This window comes from Oryzias melastigma, linkage group LG14 (assembly GCF_002922805.2).
Source record: "Oryzias melastigma strain HK-1 linkage group LG14, ASM292280v2, whole genome shotgun sequence".
Classification (NCBI taxonomy): Eukaryota; Metazoa; Chordata; class Actinopteri; order Beloniformes; family Adrianichthyidae; genus Oryzias; species Oryzias melastigma.
Window position 1 is genome coordinate 18,995,266 of NC_050525.1, and position 20,040 is coordinate 19,015,305.

The following is a 20,040-nucleotide window of genomic DNA, read 5'->3' on the forward strand; positions in this document are numbered from 1 at the left end:
AACCTATACCTCTCTAGGTGTTCCTCCAGCTGCTTCCTGTTCTGACTATAGATCTGAATGTCATCTGCAATCATCAGAGATCCCTATATAATTTCATGTCTTGTTCACACCCCAGCCGCAACGGCTGCGTTTCCAGATGTCAACGCTAGGGGCAGTAAAGAGCTACAGGGAGTAAATCACATCCGGGTAACAAACATGGCGGTGCCAACAGGAGTGTCTGAGCCGGCTTCTTCCCGTCGTGCTTTTCCTTCGATGTCTCTCTCAGCTGAGGCGGCGCCGTTCGTTCCTGAATCGCATCTTAGCTGTCTGTCGGACGCAGAAAAGCATTTGTCTCGATGCTCCGCGAAGCTCCGAGCCTTACGGGCCGACAGCGTCCAGCTGAGAGAGCAGCTGAACCTGCTGTTCGACCAACTGCTGTCCGAGAACTACAACAAAACGCCAGATGTCAGCGTCAACATACGGCCAGAGGTAACATCTGTGTTTTTCATCTTTATTCTCTTAGACTCTAAGACTTAAAGTAACTGTTTGGGGAAAAGACAGTTAATGTACTTAATTGAGTTTAGGAAAGTTGGAAACAACAACTGAGCTAGTCTAGTCAAAGTTACATATTTTAACAATCGAACTATGAATGACATAAAAATAAATTAATAAATTCAAACCAAGTCAAATGGTTTACTTTTTAAGTCAAGTTCAGAAAGTAAATTTAGATTTGAAATTGTATATTAGTTTTGTCCTAGTAAGCTAAATGGCCTTGACTGTGTTTTAATAATTGAATGTGGAATTATTTTATTTCAAGCAATCAAAACAAAGAATACATAAAAATGATGCATATATGCTGCATCAATATATCAAACTTTGCACAAGTATTGTGGGTAACAGGGCTGTAACTTGAGCAAGAGCTTATAAACAAAGTGATGATGGGAAGTCAGAGCAGGCTTACTCTATGCCAACTCTTGCTGCTCTGCAGAAACTGTTATCATTAACAGTCAAAAGACCCCTGGGAATGATTTTACAGTTTTAATTTGATTTCACTTCTTTTGCGGTAAGAAATATAACTTCATGTCCCTGTTTTCCTGTTTGGATCCACCCATGTGAGACACAAGCACATCCTGACTTAAAATTGTTCTACAGTTGCAAAAACTTTTGAAAAAGAAAATATTTATTCTTTTCTATTAGTATATTTTAAGAAGATGTGAGTTTCTGCACTTTTTTCAACTAAAGCCACTTCTGCAACAGTCGTTCTTGTTTGCTTCTATTTCAGGACGTGTGTTCTTTGCTGAAACACACCAGCTGTCTCGTTCCACTGTGTCAAGAACATTTAGTCGTCAAATTCTGCCAACTGGTTCATCATCTTCTCAATCAACTAAAGGTAACGGTCGTTTCCTCCAGTTTTGGGGTTCCTCAGTCACTTGCTGACTTTTTGTTCGCATTTCTTTACTTAAGGTCATCATGGATGAACACACGCTCAGTGTGCTGCTGTCCTACACTGTCACTGCACTCAAAGACTGCAGTGCGTGGACGCACTCGGATGTCCTCTTGGCCCTCTCCACAGTGGTGTACGGCAACGGGCCTCACTGTCAGCAGGTAGACGTAGTCCTCATTACAAGAGTGTTTTGTAGAGCTTTAGCATGTTTACAGTGAGATCTCTCTCTTTTGCAGCAGGTGGGCAGCTTGCTGAGTGAAGGAGGACTCCTGCTGCAGTACAGCTCTCTATCGCAGCAGAGCATGGAGCTGCGCCATGTTGCTCTGAACTGCATGGCCAACATCTGTCTAAGGTAGGGTTTTATGAGTCTAGCTTTAGAGCTGCATGAACAATATTTCTTTTATTTTTTAGTATTTTTCATTAAAAAATTAAAAAATAGAGTATTTCTGTATTTTTTTAAATAAATATTTTAAGCTGTTGGATTCAATCAATAATTAACACAATATTTTAGTCAAATTTTTGAACATTTCCAATTGTTTTATGCAAACATCTGTATTACATGTACAATGTTAGTAATTATGTCACAAAATCACAATCTACTTATTTTTAGGTTTTCATGTTGCATTTTTTTTGTTGCTAAATGGTCTTTCCTTTTCAGTCTTAGGTCTTGTAATTGTTTTTTTTTTTCAAAAGGATTCCCGGTCAGCCACCTTTGGATGATCACTACAGAAGCACTTGTTTTCAAGTCTTCCTGAAGACGCTGGTGTCTCCTAAACCTCCCGACACAGATGAGCTTTTTTACTGCGTGGTATGAGAACTATGATCTATTTTTATATAACTATATCCCCCTGACTACCGCAACGCACATTTATCCTCTGTAAAGGATATTTCTAAACCTGAATATCTCCCAACCACTGCATACTTTGGCCTTTATAGAGGACATTTGAGACTTGCTAAATGATGCTAAATGTGAATGGTTAGGGCTCTGGGAATTGTAGTTTTTATAAAAATATATTCCACAATTTGATTTTTCTGGTACTCAGGAGGAAATATATTTATTTAGGCTCATAAATGATTATCTGAATGATGCTTTTTATGTCGTGAGCAGGTGATCCAAGCAGCCCTGAAAGGCCTTCAGTATTGCCTCTCGGGTGGAAAGTGGAAGTTTGGAGAAGGAGATAAACTTGGATCTTTGCTGGCTGCCCTTAAGGTTTTTTGTTTTTTCTTAAAGCATGAACACTTCAACTGTTGCTGTCATGATTAATTTTTTTGTGCAATTATTAAACTTTTATTACATTTATTAATCTATCTTTATTTTAACCTAATCATTGCTGTAAAAGCCTAATTTTGAAGTATTTTCTTTTAAAGTTTATGACATTGTCGTACAATAAAATATATTTTTAATAGAATTTTGCCATTATTTTTACATCCCCAAAGGAATTATATTCAATCTAGAACAGTTAAGAAAAAAGGGCTTTGTTACTTTGTTGTGACTGTACTAAAGCAAGCAGGAAGATATGCCATTTTCCGTGGAAATGTTGCTTTGTTTAACTTATCATGATGTAGGCTCTGCAGTTGTTACCATGACAACGCATTGCACTGTCTATTAAATAGTTTTTTGTAAAAAAAAAAATGTAAACCTTAAAAAAACAAAAAATTAAACTACTGATCATTTATTTAATATTTATATATTTTGTAAGTACAATGGTTGGCCTATTAGTGGGGTAAACCGCTTTAAGGTGTGCATTATCAAAAATGAACAAGCTTTGTGGAAGTAACATTCCAGTGAGATCAAACTTCTGGGTTCATTTCTGATAATTGACACCTAATAATGCTATAAAAACACACCTATTTTTCTGTAATTAATTAATCCTAATTAAAGCAACAATTTGACACCCCTAACTTCAATACTGATTTTTTGTTTTTTAATCCAACTGGTCTTGTGCAGAGACTCATGTTCCAGGGAGCTCCAGGTCTGAGTGTGGAGTGGCCGACTGTGCTTTATCCAACTCCTCTTCCTCAGTATGAGGGCGTCCCTTCACCCAAACCTGCTGAACCTCCAGCACCATCAGCACCACCCAAAAATGCCACAGCTTCAGGAAAAACCTCAGGAGTAAAATCTATTTTTATCATCAATGTTTTTTTTTTGGGAGTGCTTGAAATGACTGAATTATTTTTTTGTATGTTTTGGTCAAGAACAAAAAAAGAAAGTCCAAAGGAAAAGGTAAGAAGACACAAACTGAAGAGAGCAGAGGAGAGGAAAAAGATGGGGAAGACAAAGAAGCTGTACCTGCGCTCCAGAGAGGTGAAGAGGGCAGGGGGGGCGGCGAGACGGCGGCGAAATCCTTCCCTCCATTATTTTATCCATCGTGGAAGCTGAACAGCTCTGACTCTGAGTTTTCTGACACTGAGGGAAATGCTCAAAGCAAATTAAGGTACAGACAATAACAAAATCTTCTCATTTAAGCATTTGATGCACTTAAACTTCAGTATTTTGGTGTTTCAGACTAAACCACATCCGTGTGCGTCAGGGAGCCCTGCACTGTAAGCTAGCAGTTGTGAAAGCTGTAGAGAAGAGGACTCTGTATGGATACTGGTCCTCCTTCATCCCCGACTCGCCCACCGCGGGGCCGCCACCCCTGACCCTCCTCACAATCATCCTGAAGGATCCATCGCCAAAGGTACCGTCAGAGTTCACGTCGTGTGTTTCAAACACCTCAAAGGATACTACTACTGCCTTGTTCTGACCCCCTTCAGGTGAGGCTGTGCGCCCTTCAAGTGCTGACAGCCATACTGGACGGCTCCCGTCAGTTCCTGGCCGTGGCCGAAGATACGGCATCACCCCGAACATCTTACACCCCTTTCTCTTTTTTACTGGCTACTTCTGTGAGGGAGCTGCACCGAGCCCTCAGTCTGGCCCTCCTGGCAGAGACGTCCTCCCAAACACTCACTCAGGTCGTAAAGGTACAGCTGAAATCTCTGTGGTTGTTTTTCAGTCCCAAACTGATAGGTTTTACTTCCATGGCTGATGAAGTGTTAAATCGATCTTCCTGAGTAATCCTGAGCGTTGTAGTCCACATATATGATGCTTTATAATCTTGCTCTTAACATTTTTGATTTATTTACCTGTAGATTACTTGTGCTGGTGCAACCACAAGGGGGCGCAATGCATCTTTTTCTTGTTCTTGTCCCAAGTCTATGTAAATGTGGAGAGTTGTTTCAGGAGAGGCGAAAAAATCAATTGTACAAATCACAGATAATTGTAGCAGATCGATCGTGGTCAGAAGGAGCAGTGCTGTTGACCTACAGGACGGCGGTGGAACTGGTCAGAGAGGATGAGGAGGAAGGCGTGCTTGTAGCCAGATAGGAAAAAGTAAGCCAGGGAGCAAAGCTTTTAGATTTAATAGAGCAGGTTCAAGCTTTTTTATCATGGTGTGGATTGAAAGAGGAACCAAATGGAAGAGATCCCGAAAGGGAAGTTTGGTGGAGAAGGTGTCAAATACAGTGGGGCCAAAATAGTATTTAGTCAACCATTAATTGTGAAAGTTCTCCCACTGAAAAAGATGAGAGCTGCCTGTAATTTTCCTTAACCTCAATTATGAGAGACAAAATGAGAAAAAAAATCAAGAAAATAACTTTTTCTGATGTTTGAGTCTGATCCTTCTATTCAAGGAGATGAAGGGTCTTTTTTTCCCATAGTGCCTTGCCTTCTTGGTGGCCAACGCTCCGTACCATCGTCTCAGACCTGGTCTGCTCACATCGCTATGGAAACAGATTCGACCTTATATGCGTCACAGAGGTCTGTATGTTGTGATGTACATATGTTGTTGAGCCAACAAAACTTTTTTTTTTTTAAAAACGGTTTCCTCTTGAATCTAAATCTTCAGACGTGACTGTGCGCGTCTCTGTCCTGACCCTCTATGGAGCTGTAGTGACGACTCAGGCTCCTCTTCCAGAGGTGCAGCTTCTCCTCCAGCAGCCAGATGACGGCGGCGGCTCGTGCACGCCGCAGGACTCTGCCCTGAGCTGGAGGCAAAGAAACGGGGGGTCTCAGACGTCAGCTGCATCTTCTAAGCAGAGCTCCTGCTCGCACTCGCCTCAGCCTCCTCACACACCAGCGGAAAAGGGGGGTTCTCCGCCGTGGCTCCTCGAGCTGTGCCTCTCGCTTGTTACTCAACCCAGAGAGGATCACTTAGACGGCGAGGATGCTTTAGAGCCGCTTCCTGTTCGTCTAGCAGCTCTGCAGGTGAGACGAGAAGCAAACATTAAATTCAGAGACTAAACTTTTGTGAAGTTTACTTTTTATTTCTTTGTGTGACATTTAGGTCCTGTCCCACCTCGTGCGAGGATATTTCAGTCTAACTCAAGCAAGTCTCAGTGAGATTGGGCAGGCGAGCACCCTCTGCCTCAGCGAGACCGACCCGCCTTTACAGCTGCACGGCTCAAAGGTAAAACCCTCTCCGAGCGTTTAGATGCCAAAATAACATTCAGAAATCCTGCAATGGTGTGTTTTTTTTTCTGTAGTTACTGGAGGAGTGCGGCTCAGGGATCATTCTGCAGTACCGAGCAGACAACGACGTTCCTGAGAGCTCAAGAGTCCCACTGACCCAAGTAAGTGTCTCTGCTGGATCAAGTAAATCTGTTGAACACGTTTAAAAAACAAAAGTATTTAATGTGCAAAAAATAACGCATTTAAACATCTGTTTTTGAAATTCTACAAAAGCACAACCTAAGTTTTGTTCAGTTTTATTTTGAAGGATCTGCAGGAAGATTTCACTTAAATAAATTCATTTTTACATTTAAGGAACCTGGAAAATTCACAAATTTAATTAAAAAAATCACAATGACACCACCTAAGTTAATTATACATAAAATAAATGATAAAAAGCAACATAACTTTTAGAGAAAAGTAAAAATTCAACATGATTTATACATTTATATTCATTTAGATAGTTGTGTTGGTAACAATTTTATTAAACAAGCATTAATAATTTATACAATACATATTTTTTCTGTCCTATTTGTTAGTGGAAAGTCTTTATTTTTGAGTTGGGTCATTTTTTATTCAGCTATTAGAATTTGCTTTCACAGATTTAGGAATCTTTATTTGAAGTGTGCAACTCTAAGAGTTTATACAACAATGTGTAGCGCTGGGTTTAAAAAAATGATTTTTAATCTGTCTTTACTTAAAATTAACAATAATTCATCAAATTGTGTATTTGATTTATCATTTTATTTCTTAAAAGTTTTGCTTTTGTTCAGTTTAAAGGATAACACAGCAGGACAGGTGGAGGCTGACTCCACTCTCAGCCCACTCTTAACACAGGCTAATGTATTAATCAAGAATCCCGAGTAAAACGTTCATTCCAAATCGTTCACCATGACAGAGTTCAGTGGATTTGATGCCCATCGCACTCGACCACTGTTACCTAACTTTAAAGTCCACTGGAAAGTTGAGTAAGTCAGTAGATTTTTGACGACCGAAGGTAAAACATTTACGTCCCATGCTAAAGCTAACCCGATCACGACTGACCGTTGCAGAATCAAAGATGGGCGGGGCTTTTATGCAGGAGCTCAGAGCATGATGAGGTGAAACTTCTGGGGCTTACTCTCAAAATTCAACTGCAGTACATCATTTTAACCTGTAGGGGACAGCATGCAGACAGTTTTAGATTATAATTTCCGGAATTAAACAAGTTTATTTTAAATTCTCAAAAAGGTAGTAAGAACCACCAGACAGCACTTTTAAAATCCAATTTATAGAAGTCAACAGCCATAAAAAAAGTTGATTTAGTGTTTTATTTACCCTTTAAATCATTAGCTGTGACAAAGGGGTTTTTTAATAACCAATAAAAACTTATTTCAAAAAGGAATTTGAAAGATAGATGGATATTAAAATGTAGTACATTTATTTTAAAATAGAAAAGAATTGTAAAGTGAGTCAAAATGGATTCAGTGAAACCTCTCATGATGTTGAAATAACAGATTAGAAACATGACACTTAAAATGATCAGCTCTTCATGTAATCTCAGGTTTTAGACCCAAAATAAATCTTTGTCTAATAAGACCTCAGTGACATGTCTTTACTCTGAATCTCCTGGTTGCATCGTGCAGGTGGTTCAGTTTTGGTCCAGCGTTCTGAGCGGGCCTCTGAATGCAGCGCTGCAGAATGAACAACACCCCACCCTGCAGGCCAGCGCCTGCGACACTCTGGCGTCCATCCTGCCTCAGGCCTTCGCACAGCTGCCTGTGAGTAAGCAGTTCTCTCCTCCTCCTCCTCCTCCTCTCTCTGTCCGTAGCTTCACAGAACTATTCTGTGCTGTTTTAAAGGAAAAGACTCAGCTGATGTGCATCACCATGCTGCTGGGCCTGACTTACCTGGAGAGCAGTCTGGTAAAGATGGCAGCCGTCAGGGCGTTGGGACTTTACATACGGTTCCCATGTTTGAGAGAGGTGTGGATGCAACTGAGAAGTTAATACTTAATCAGAAGATTACACTCTGAAATGTTTCAAACATGTTCCCTCAGGATGTAATGTTTGTGGCAGATACGGCGAACATCGTCCTCGCCGCCCTCGACGACCGCTCCATAAACGTCCGCGCCAGAGCCGCCTGGTCCCTCGGGAACCTCACAGACACACTTGTTGCAAACATGTGCGACAAATGATCCGTTTTAGACTAAAAACATTCTAATTTTAAAGGATAAGCATTTGTCAGATGTGTGGTTTTCTCATTTCTTCAATCAGGCAAAGTGTTGGTGTGGATTTCCAAGAGGAGTTTTCAGACATGCTTCTGCTAAAAATGTTGCAGGCCGCCACCAGAGCTTCGTCTGACAAAGATCGGGTGAGCCTGTTCACACAAAATACTGTTATAGCTTCATGAAACAGACATTTGAAAGAACCACTCCAATGAAAATCTTGTTTTTGTAGCATTTTACTAATCATGTATTAAGAAAATTAAGCTTAAAATAGCATTTCTGCGTATTTCTTTATTGAAATCGTAAATCAGGGGCAGATGAAAAAATGCAGTTTGAAAAAGATTGTAGCTGTGATGTAGCTGCTACAATAAGCTCCCTGCTCCACTCCATTCCAATACAACCAGTTGCAGACAAATAGATCCATCTGGATCTATTTAGATCAGAGGTGAATTTCTAAGGAACTACAATCACTCTGCAGAAACAATATCCTGGAAAAGTTTTTTGATTTTGGCTATAGATCACAAGATGATTGGAGTGGGATTTTAAGTAATGTTTTGCATGCAGGAATACTCTCTAATTACCTTCATAATCAAGTAAATCACCTTTCCTTTTCATTTTGATTCTTGTTTTGAGGGGTTTTATTGCCCTTGTACGCCTATATGATGTTACTCCATGTATAACAATTATTGATGACGATAACAACAAATGTTAACATTTCCTTTTCTCTCCCAGGTGAAGTCTAGCGCTGTCCGAGCCCTCGGGAATTTGCTTCGTTTTCTGCGTGAAAGCCAGATGACTCGATCTGCATTCCAGCGCCCCCTAGAGGAGGCTTTTGTCGCTCTGGTGAAAACCGTCCAATCAGAAGCCACGATGAAAGTCCGATGGAACGCTTGTTACGCATTAGGCAATGCGTTCAGAAACCCAGCTTTGCCGCTCAGTGAGTTTTTCCTTCTTAAATGAACAGTTTTAGTGTCAGAAACCTGTCAAACACGCCTTTTCTCTTCTTAAAGAATCAGCGGCGTGGACTCACGATGCCTTCTCCGCCCTCTGCCATGCCGTCACTTCCTGCAAAAACTTTAAAGTCCGGATTGAATCTGCTGCGGCCCTGGCGGTCCCCACCCACCGCGACTGCTACGGCAACCCAAAGCAATTCATGTGTGTGTGGCAGTCGCTGGCCACAGCGCTGGAGCACAGCGAAGACACAAACGACTTTCTGGAGTACCGCTACAGCGCCAGCCTGCGACACAAACTTTCACAAGCTCTCCTGCACCTGCTCAGCCTCAGCCAGTGGCAGGACATGCCTTCCCTTGGAAAATCCTTAGCGGGCGATGAGGGAAGTGCCGTGAAAACTCACCTCGTTAAATTTTTCAGCGTGGATCAGACCGTAGAAGAAACAGATCAAGAGAGGGACTCTAAGGGGGAGAGCTTCCCGCCTCAGCAGAGAATTAAAAGTCTGCAGGAGACTTTAAAAAGGCTGAAGGAGTTGGACTCGAATGGAGTTGGAGATGAAGAACTACAAGGAAAAGAGATGGTGACTAATTTCCTGGAGGAATTGTTAAAGACATGTGAGGTGTCTTGATTGACCACATCTGCAGTTTTCTGCTGTGGTAGAGCTTGCTCATTTTTACGTTATAGTAAAATAAATCTACCAAATAGTAATCTCTAATGTTGATGTAATCATTTAATTTCCATTTTGAAATGATTTTATAGCTTGATTTGATTATAAACTTGCCTCAGATTGATCTGGCTGAATAGTAGAAAGAACAGTAAATCGATTAATCATCACACCTCTATTATTATTCCAAACAAATCACCTGTAAAATGACTTCTATAAAATGACTATATCTTGTATCTGCTTTGTATTCTAATTTTTATTAAAACTTTGCTTCTACTTCTATCTGGTCTTTGAACACAACCATCATATTTGGGAGCTGAACAGATTGTCCCCCTTGTGGTTGCATTAGGAACTGTTCAGACTAATATAAATATTGAAATATTATTCATATATATTTGCAACCACTAAGTGAATCAAAAACTTAAAAATTGGTCAGTTTGTGTTTGCAATTAACTTTATCAAATACTCAAAACTTTTTCAGACTTTTCTCTTGTGGGAGTTAAAACTATTTAGTTTAATCAGAATTTTGATTCTCTTTAAAGCGTTCCAAAAACTTTGAAAGTGTATAGTAAAAATGTGAAAGAAAATTGTCCTTAAATTCAACAGTAGGATTTGGCAGTGCATTTTCTCTGATGCCACATACATAAGAACTCTGGGCATGTATCTTTCCCGCTCTGATGATTTTAATTTGCAAAAGAAACAATGTTTTATTGGGCCGTTGGCAGGGGGAAAAAAGGACAAATTTGTCATGGAACATCCCACATATCAAAGATTATCAAGTAGACTTTGCTTAGTTTAAGATTTATTGCTCATAGTTGCAAGGAGAATTTATTTAACAAATATTACTAACTTCTTGTTAACAGCATTCTATCACAACAGAGTAAGTCCCTGTGTACACCATAAACTTCTAAGCCAGAGGTCTGCAAACTGACTCCCATTATGGATCTTTGGCTTTGAAGAAAAATTCTAACAATTTTGTATAAATAAAAGGTTTGTTGGTTAAGTTTAGTCATTTATTTTATATTGTTGAACTGAATTGATCTTAGATAAGTAAAAACAATCTATTGCTGATGCAATAAATCAAGAGGCACAGAGTTTTACTGTTCCTCCAAAATAACTTAGTAAAAAGTTTGGTCTGTAATGCTTTATTACTAAAAGTTTGAATCCACATTATTATTATTATTATTATTATTATTATTATTATTATTATTATTATTATTATTATTATTGTGGCTGCTGATCAGAGGCAAAACTCTTCAGGTGTTGTTGGAATTCCTCCCAATTTGATTAAGATTTCTGAGTATAGTTAGAATATTTTATTTCCATATTATCTACATTTATATGTATTTTGAAACATTTATTTTTGTTTCCTCTCTGCCTTTCTTTTTACTGCTTAATTTAAATTCATTTTGTTTTTACATGTATACATATCTGGAAACACGCTTTGTAATGCTTTTGTAATGTCTAATTTATCAATAAAAAAAAGGTGTTGTTGGAATTAAATCAGCTGCAGCGGATGACAGACACAGGAAGTATTTTATTTTGAAGGAACTTGTATTGACTTCGGTCAAGAGAAACATAAAGTATAATTCAATCATTATAAATATTTTAAGATGCATTTTTACGAATTGATTGGTTAATGGCTACAAAAACATTTGTGTGTTTTTTATTTTATTTTATTTTAAACAGTGACTTTGTGACTCTCATTGTTCTTTGGTCTTTAAGAAACTGGACTATTTGTCTCTTTTATTGTTAACTTTTATGCAATCTTATAGCCAGCAGGGGGCGGCAGAGAATAGAAGTTGATGAACCGGATGTTGATTAGCGTAACCCGGATACTGAAGGACCACGCGGTTGGGTGCGGGAATGGACGCTTTCGAGTTATTTCGGAAACTTGGAGCTGGTGCTAAATTCGATCTCAAAAGATTTGGTCAAGATGCTGCCAGGTTTAAGGTAATATTCATTTTTATTCAACATAGTTCTGGGTTTGTGGACCTTTGTGTTTGCGGTAAATGTAGGAAGCACTGCTCAGCACTAAGGTGTTCTCTTTAGTTCCGGCTCAATGGATGTACAGTACAGTTAAAACAATAAAAAATGAACTCATAAGAACAGGTATTTGTATCTTCCTTAAGGTTACCAGGTCTCGGGAAGGGGAAACTTTCTCGGACGCTCTCTCCACAATCGATTATTTCCGGACAGACCCGACCAGCGGAGCCCAGATCAGCGACCAGATCGAGCAGGAGGAAGAGGATGAGGGGAGCGGGGAATCTGAAGCTGGAGGCAAAAGAAAGCGTGATGAGGATGATCACATGAAGTCCAAAAAGAAGAAAACAAAAAACAAGAAAGTTGCAGCTAAAGGTAGTTTGTCTGAAAAATGTTTTGTTTTCTTGGTATTTTCACTTTGATACACAAACTTCTTTTTTTAAATCTCCAAATGTCTAAAAGTGGACCAGTGAGGCTAGTTTTCAACATTTTAGCCTCTGTAAGGATTTCTAAAATAAATAATTATTGTGAGTGTGGTCAACTTTGCTATATTTTTTCCCCTGAATTTTGCTACGATTTTATCTGAGTTGGTTTTAAAAGAAAAAGTTGGAAGTTTGTTATAATAAGAACTTTATAATGCCACATTTTTGTTGTATTTTTGATATTTTCCTGTGTCACAATATCACAGATTTAAGTGAAAATACCGTAAAATTAGGCTTTTCGGTGCAATAAGTTGGTTTACTTAAAATATATTAATAAGAATAATTGATATTCTGGTCACAATTAATTAATCACGCTAAAAAATTGATTGGATGACAGCTCTCCTCATGATGCACGATATGTATCTTGATTTTATTTAGGCGTATTTTAAGACTAAGTAGATATCTGTTCTTTTCTGCCTGTGTTGTTTTCTCATTGACTCTAGATGTTGGAAAATCTTTAAATGAGGGAAACGGGATCATGTTGACCTCGTCCTCTGGTAGAAAGAGTCAAAGCGTCCAGAGCGATGAAGAGAAATCCTCACTGAAGAAGCTGAGGCGACTTCATCAAGAGAAGGTGAAAAAAAAACAACTCAAATATTTGTTTTTCTTGTGGAAGTAGGGCTTTCTGATGTATTTAGTAATTTTGTAGTTTCTTTTTTTAATGATTCTTATTCTCGTTTTGAATTCTAGATCAATCGTATTCGCTCTCAGCACAGAATAAATGTTCACGGTTCCGACGTCCCCGATCCCGTGTGCACTTTTGAGGAGCTGCAGTCCGAGTATCACCTGAACCCCCGTGTTCTCCAGAACCTCAAAGATGCAGGGCTGAACTCTCCAACTCCTATTCAGATGCAGGCAATTCCACTCATGATGCATGTATGTATACATTCACACAGTTTGTGAATTTTCAAAGATGGCTCTTTTTGATTTCTGATGCTGTCGTTTCCGGCTGAAGAGTCGGGAGCTTTTGGCTTGTGCTCCCACAGGATCTGGAAAGACTTTGGCCTTTTGTCTCCCGCTGCTCACCCACCTGCACCACCCAGCCAATCTGGGTTTCAGAGCCGTGATCATCTCTCCAACCAGAGAACTGGCCAGTCAGGTACACAAACTCGCTTTTCTAGCCTCCTTTAAGACATGATCTGGTGTTTTAGACTAAACTCAAAGGAGGAGGACTCTGCAACCTGTTTCTCCGGAGCCTCATGGGACTCTTATCCCTTTATTGTGGCTCTTTAGGATTAAAGAAAAATGCTAATGATTCAAATAAATAATCGATTTAAGTTTTGCCATTTCTGTTTAGGTTCTTCAATGTCAAACCACTGAGCGAAATGAAGGCAAAAAGTTTAATTTACTGTCATAGAAACACTGTAGAAATGTTCTTCAAATTTGTGTTTTTATTGTAAATTTAACCAAATAAAAGTTTTTACAAGTATTATATTTTGGTAAATTAAACCAAAGTGGTTAAAGTTTTGAACAAATGTAGTTTAAAACAAATACAAATGGCTTAGAATTGTGTTTTTTTCCCTCATATCTTAAAAACGGGCATAATAATCTCAGTTAATTTTAGAGTTTAGAGTTTTTTCACAGTTTATTGATAATTTGTCATAAAACTATATATATATATATATATATATATATATATATATATATATATATATATTTGTATGATCTAATTCTTCTTTTAGAATTTCTATCAATTCAGCTAGGTCTATTCCAGAATAGTAAATAGAAGTATTGTCTGCAAACAACAAAAGTTCATTTGTTTTGAGAACATTGCAGATATCTTAAACAATAAAAAGTAAAGGGCCAAGAACAGATTCTTGAGGGACCCCATTAAAAATATTAGAAAATGAGATGTTTTTCTAGTTAATTTGTATAAACTGCTGCTAATTTGCTAAATAGCTTTCAAGACAAAGAAATGATAAACCAATAATCCCATTAAAAAGTAAATTTTATGAGATTATGGGATTTTATTTTGAAAGGAACTTGTGAGTGCTGATGTCAAAAATAAACAAAATAATAACAGTCATAGAAACATACAGACATTGTTATAATTTATCAGTGTAATATTTAAAATCTACGTTTTATAAATAATTTGTAATGATCATAAATATTGTGTATATTGTGGACCAAATTTTCACAATTGCTCTCAACTAATGTGAAAATCAAGCCTTTCTATTCGCTCAGTACAGACAATTCACTTTGTTTTCAGACTTACAGAGAGTTGCTCCGCCTCTCAGAGGGAGTCGGGTTTCGAGTTCACATTATCGACAAAGCTTCCTTGGCTGCGAAAAAGTACGGACCGCAGTCGAACAAGAAATATGGTGAGAGCCTACAAAAATTTCCATTGGTCGAATGGGATTGAAACCCAAAGTAAACTTCACTGTCCTCACCGTTCACATTTTGGGTTTGTAGATATACTCGTCAGCACCCCCAACCGGCTGGTTTTCCTTCTCAAACAGGATCCTCCTGCTATTGACCTCAGCTGGTAACACTTCTTCTGTAATCTTCTTTAGAACTCTATCGATCTGCTATCTAACTCCGTTCTATCTCAGTGTGGAATGGCTGGTTGTGGACGAGTCTGATAAGCTTTTTGAAGACGGGAAGAGGGGCTTTAGGGAGCAGCTGGCCGCCATTTTTCTCGCCTGTTGCGGTGCGAAGGTGCGCAGGGCTTTCTTCAGCGCCACATGCACAGCCGAAGTGGAGCAGTGGTGCCGCCTGAACCTCGACAACCTGGTTTCTGTGAACATCGGACACAGGTAACGGTCTTTTAAATGGAGCTGCTTTCATTTGTGGATGATTGTAGTGTCATTTAAGTGTGACGCTGATGTGCGCAGGAACACCGCAGTGGACACGGTGGAACAGGAGCTGCTGTTTGTCGGCTCGGAGAGCGGAAAGCTCGTAGCCATGAGAGACATCGTCAAAAAAGTACAAACGAAACACACAGCTGTATATTTAATGATCAGAGAGTTATCCTATTGATGAGGTGGTGTTTTTTGCCTTTCAGGGGTTCCTACCCCCCATGCTGGTGTTTGTGCAGTCTATAGAAAGAGCGCGGGAGCTGTTTCACGAGTTGGTTTACGAAGGCATCAACGTAGACGTGATTCATGCGGAGCGCACACAGCAGCAGGTACTCCCAGATCTACTAACAAACTCATATTTTTTTTATTTTTCTGAAGATTATTCACCACTTTGAAGCTGCTGTGTTTCAGAGAGACAACGTGGTGAACAGTTTTCGATCCGGGAAGATTTGGGTGCTGATTTGCACAGCTCTGCTCGCCAGAGGAATCGATTTCAAAGGAGTCAACCTCGTAATGAACTACGACTTCCCCACCAGCGCTGTGGAATATATTCATCGAATCGGTTGGTTTTCATATTAATTTAAAAAAAAAAAATCAGATGTAGAAATTTGTCACATTTTCTGTTATGTTTTGTTCATTTTAACATTTTTACAAATTAAAGCAGCTGAATAAAGTAAATTTTAGACCTAAGTGATGCCTTTTTCTTAAAGTGAAGAGAAAATTAATTGTCCTGACCTCAAATTTTCATACATTTAATGCAGAATTCTGCTATACCTTCAAACATTTGTGTCAATAGTATGATGACATTGTGAAAGCTGATAGTTTTTGAGGTGATTGAGGAAAATAACAAGTTTAGAGCTAAGAAGATGAAAGAAAAACTTGTGTATTTATCTCACCATTTAGATATTTTACAATATTATACAGTGCCTTACTGGAAATACTGATGAATCACTTTTTTTTTTTTTTTTTACAAGAGCCAGAACAAAAACAAAACGTTCTTTACAGGCAGTGTTTTCATTGAGAACAAGTTTTGTTTGAGGAAAACAAAATGTAGTCACATTCTATTTTCACTTTGGAAATAAAAAGCATGGATCTTTGTGTCATGGCCTTCTCACTGTTTGTTATTTTTCTCCATCCTTCTCTTCATCTGTTCCTCAGGTCGCACAGGCAGAGCTGGACATCAGGGAAAAGCAGTCACCTTTTTTACAGAGAGTGACAAACCAATGCTGCGCAGGTACTAACAGCAAACATATTCATGTAATGACTAAATTGTCTATGTCAAGCATTATGGCTGCACAACACAAGAGGAAAGTATTGTATGAAATTGCTGTCAGATTAAGGGAAAAAAGCCTTTTTTAGAGACTGAGAATGCGGTTATATGAGAGGATAGTACATTTCCTGTACATTGTGTCAGGTAGCACCACCGAGAGGGCAAAAGAAGGCAAACTTTAGGCCAAACATATGTTAATTTCTGCAAAAATATATTTAAGGAGATTGTAAACAACTAGAAACTTAAGACTATAAGTTAGGTTTTCTTTTAACCTGTATTTGTGCATAAACCATCAGATCTAAAGGTCATTTTCTTATTAATTATAGCTTCACTTGTTAAATAAAGATTTTCTTACCAATATTGAATTTTAAAGATGACATTCATTTTCCTTAAAGCCCCACTCTTTAATTATGATAATGCCTTTCTTTTTAAAGTTTTTTTTTAGACAAAATCAAAAAAACTTTCTTTTTGTTATTTTAGAACAGTTTCTTTTTCAATTTTCTTTCTTTTTCAAACAGCAAATTTTCATCTGATCCTAATTCCAAATGATTTAAATAAAGAAATGGTTAGAAATGCAAATTTGAGCTTAATTTGATCATCATGATCATCAAGAAAAATACACAAAGTACATGTTAAAAACACCAAACAAGCAATTTTTGTCCTAAAAACACAGAGTGGGTCTTCAACCTTATCTTCCTGATATTGATCAAAAAAGTGTGGAAGTGGATTTTATGCTGCAAAACTTATAATTTTTGTTAAATCTTTGCTTCCTCTTAATAGCATTGCAAATGTCATCAAACAAGCTGGCTGTCCCGTACCCGACTACATGATCGGCTTCAAGAAGTTGCACAGGTAAACAAGGATATTGATATCAGCTGCGTTCCATTGACAATGAAACTGCACAAATTGGATTTACGATAAGAACTTTTCCTAATGGAAACCTAATAATTTAGAAAAAACTTTATAAAAAAAAAGCTCTGTGCTTAGAAGAGTTGATTTTTTAGAAATATCAAGATTGACATATTTCACAAAAGTGTAATTGAAACACATTTCTTAAAATAAATGAATCACGTGACCAACAACTCGATATCACACCCATAGCATCACACAGTTCATCAAAAGTTGAGCATGTTATGCAGAATTGTTGGATCCATATCTTCTCTGTAAAATCACCAACCAGGAATCCCAAAATCACCTTATCCGTAGCAGCTTCTACATATCTTCCTGAACAAGATACAGACGTCTCCTTTGATAGATGATGAGCACTAGTGGCAGAAATTAGATTGTATCTGCTGTAAATCTAAATATTGTTCACATCCGTCGCCATGTTTTTGAATGACTTATTGCTTGTGTTGGTTTGTGTTTACTCACATAACTATTATTTAATTGGAAACAGTACAAGTGCCAAATAGTTTTTTCTACATTTCTAGAGTTTTGATAGTTTTACACGTGTGTAATGAAAATGCAGCTTCTGTCGTACTAAATCAGTTTTCATTTATTTTTTTTCTTTTTAATCATCACTGTTTAAGAATTTATTTTATATATCATTTATATGACTTCTTGTGTTTTTGTTGCAGCAAAGTTAAACGGATACTTGAGAAGAAGCCTCCCAAGAGAAACACTATCTGCACAACTCCACGCTTCATGATAAAGAAAAGGGGCAATGCAAAGAAAAGTGAAGACAAGACAATTTCTGGTGGAGGGCACAAAGAAAAAAAAGAACCTGTCACGCAAACTCTGAAGACCAGGGAAAGGAAAACAAAAAAACAGAAGCTGAAGGGAAGAACTGCAGCAGACGGAGAAAAGGTGACTCAGAAGCCCAAGAAAGCATCACAAAAGAAGAGGACAGATTCTACTGGTGCTCATTGTGGAAAGGAAAAATGACCAGATGGTTGTTGTTGTACATTTAAAAAATGGTGAAAGACTAAATTCCTAAAATTGTCTGTGTATTGAAATACTACCAAACAAAGGCGTAATAAAATGCTAAAGCTTAATTATTCAGTAGTATAACAATAAAATGTGTATTTTTCCATCCTGGCACTGAAAACACCAGCTTGAAATACTGGAGAGAGCACATTTCTTGATAAAGTTTAGTACACTAAACTTTATCAAGAAATACACTTCATTGAATTCTGAGTAAAGGTACAATATAAAAATCATTAAAAGTTTTGTTAAATGAATACCATCTTTACATAAGGTGGAATTTAAGTTTATTTCTATTCAGTTTATAAGTTTAGACTTCCGAAAAGTATGCAGTAGAATCAACAGGCTTACCTGTGTGGTGAAGCTCCCCATGATATGTTTGCATATTGGTCCCTTCGTCACACCACATACATTGGGTAAGATTAGTCTCTTCTCACCTACTCAATGGCTAGTTTTTTTGTCTTCAATAAGACAAATATGTATCTGTTTATTTTGTGAAATCCAAAACGGCAGGACCTTTTGTGGTATGGGTGCCCAAATCAGGCACACAGTTCTATAGAGAAACTCAAAGAGAATTTGTGTCATTGTAATTTCCTTTGTGCAGTAAAGCTTGCTCTCCGCCTTTGTAGGGGGTGAGACACACACACACACTGGTATACATCAGCGGCTCCCTTCGATAGCTCAGTTGGTAGAGCGGAGGACTGTAGGCTGTGACACATAGGCATCCTTAGGTCGCTGGTTCAATTCCGGCTCGAAGGACTTCTTTTTGATCTTAGCAGCCATGCCTGCTCATTTTGCTGACCATGTTTTCTTCAGCTCTTTTGCTTCTTAGCCTTCTTGGGACCTTTGTCTTTGACTTCAGCCTTACTTGTGCAGTCTTTTCTAGGTCACATTACAAATGTCTTCACCAGAAAAGTGCTTGACTTGAAGGAGGGTGTAGGTCTTATGGGGTAACACCGTTGAGACACATGGACTATGTGTGTATTTTTCTTGACACTGAAAACACAGAGCCAAATTTTTACAAGGGGATGTCACATTTTGGCAGATATCAAGCACAAAGCAGATTACCCAACCTCATGTCGAAGCACCCAAAGAACAAGCACAAAAGAAGCCTTAGTGTTGCAAGTCGGAAGTAGAGTGAACTTGCGAAGAGTATGCCAAAAAAAAAAAATAGCTTCAAGTGTGATGTAATAGGAAACCGACTGTGCATGGGTTAGCTCACTTGCACGGCCTCCTTGGCGCAGTAGGCAGCGCGTCAGTCTCATAATCTGAAGGTCGTGAGTTCGACCCTCACACGAGGCAGGAGTTTTGTAAAGCTTTAGCCAGTAATCAGATTGGAACACAAAGGCTGATTGCTTCTCAGGTTTCACGCCTCAACTAAGTAGTCACAGACAACAGTGCTTACCTGTGTGGTGAAGCTCCCCATGATATGTTTGCATATTGAACCCTTCGTCACACCACATACATTGGGTAAAATTAGTCTCTTCTCACCAACTCAATGGCTAGTTTTTTTGTCTTCAATAAGACAAATATGTATCTGTTTATTTTGTGAAATCCAAAACGGCAGGACCTTTTGTGGTATGGGTGCCCAAATCAGGCACACAGTTCTATAGAGAAACTCAAAGAGAATTTGTGTCATTGTAATTTCCTTTGTGCAGTAAAGCTTGCTCTCCGCCTTTGTAGGGGGTTAGACACACACACACACTGGTATACATCAGCGGCTCCCTTTGATAGCTCAGTTGGTAGAGCGGAGGACTGTAGGCTTTGACACATAGGCATCCTTATGTCGCTGGTTCAATTCCGGCTCGAAGGACTTCTTTTTGATCTTAGCAGCCATGCCTGCTTGTTTTG

At 38.5% G+C, this 20,040-nt stretch overlaps 2 protein-coding genes and 3 non-coding genes across 6 annotated transcripts; all 5 read left to right on the plus strand.

Moving 5' to 3' along the window:
* The first annotated feature begins 163 nt into the window (after positions 1-163).
* heatr6 (HEAT repeat containing 6) lies at positions 164-10,009 on the plus strand. Of its 2 annotated transcripts, none has more exons than XM_024263762.2 (20): positions 164-468; positions 1,262-1,369; positions 1,444-1,584; positions 1,660-1,775; positions 2,117-2,231; positions 2,532-2,633; positions 3,372-3,536; positions 3,620-3,858; positions 3,930-4,104; positions 4,181-4,387; positions 5,123-5,222; positions 5,311-5,669; positions 5,749-5,871; positions 5,948-6,034; positions 7,538-7,672; positions 7,754-7,876; positions 7,951-8,075; positions 8,168-8,264; positions 8,851-9,055; positions 9,129-10,009. In XM_024263762.2, exons 1-20 carry the CDS (start codon positions 196-198, stop codon positions 9,695-9,697), a joined length of 3,564 nt encoding a protein of 1,187 aa, XP_024119530.1. In that variant the 5' UTR covers positions 164-195; the 3' UTR covers positions 9,698-10,009. The 2 variants fall into 2 exon arrangements, with proteins under 2 accessions (XP_024119530.1, XP_036071036.1); XM_036215143.1 differs by having other exon boundaries at positions 1,663-1,775.
* A 1,516-nt stretch (positions 10,010-11,525) lies between these two features.
* Positions 11,526-18,263, plus strand: ddx52 (DEAD (Asp-Glu-Ala-Asp) box polypeptide 52). Its single transcript, XM_024263774.2, has 14 exons — positions 11,526-11,686; positions 11,866-12,091; positions 12,642-12,772; positions 12,889-13,074; positions 13,154-13,297; positions 14,408-14,519; positions 14,611-14,683; positions 14,751-14,954; positions 15,033-15,123; positions 15,203-15,325; positions 15,408-15,558; positions 16,155-16,230; positions 17,047-17,118; positions 17,844-18,263. The coding sequence occupies exons 1-14, from the start codon at positions 11,600-11,602 to the stop codon at positions 18,148-18,150; spliced, it is 1,983 nt and encodes a 660-aa protein (XP_024119542.1). The 5' UTR covers positions 11,526-11,599; the 3' UTR covers positions 18,151-18,263.
* A 596-nt stretch (positions 18,264-18,859) lies between these two features.
* Positions 18,860-18,948, plus strand: trnay-gua. The gene is given in 2 exon segments: positions 18,860-18,896; positions 18,913-18,948. It is a non-coding gene; the product is annotated as a tRNA-Tyr (tRNA).
* A 470-nt stretch (positions 18,949-19,418) lies between these two features.
* trnam-cau lies at positions 19,419-19,491 on the plus strand. The gene has a single exon. It is a non-coding gene; the product is annotated as a tRNA-Met (tRNA).
* A 422-nt stretch (positions 19,492-19,913) lies between these two features.
* On the plus strand, positions 19,914-20,002 carry trnay-gua. The gene is given in 2 exon segments: positions 19,914-19,950; positions 19,967-20,002. It is a non-coding gene; the product is annotated as a tRNA-Tyr (tRNA).
* Positions 20,003-20,040: the final 38 nt, after the last annotated feature.

Excerpts from the sequence above, each read along its gene's own strand:
- heatr6 (XM_024263762.2), top strand. The coding sequence starts at position 196 with ATGGCGGTGCCAACAGGAGTGTCTGAGCCGGCTTCTTCCCGTCGTGCT. Across the intron at positions 1,776-2,116 it reads ATGGCCAACATCTGTCTAAG|GATTCCCGGTCAGCCACCTT; the intron begins GTAGGGTTTTAT and ends TTTTTTCAAAAG. Across the intron at positions 8,076-8,167 it reads GACACACTTGTTGCAAACAT|GCAAAGTGTTGGTGTGGATT; the intron begins GTGCGACAAATG and ends TTCTTCAATCAG.
- ddx52 (XM_024263774.2), top strand. The coding sequence starts at position 11,600 with ATGGACGCTTTCGAGTTATTTCGGAAACTTGGAGCTGGTGCTAAATTC. Across the intron at positions 11,687-11,865 it reads AAGATGCTGCCAGGTTTAAG|GTTACCAGGTCTCGGGAAGG; the intron begins GTAATATTCATT and ends ATCTTCCTTAAG. Across the intron at positions 17,119-17,843 it reads GGCTTCAAGAAGTTGCACAG|CAAAGTTAAACGGATACTTG; the intron begins GTAAACAAGGAT and ends TTTTTGTTGCAG.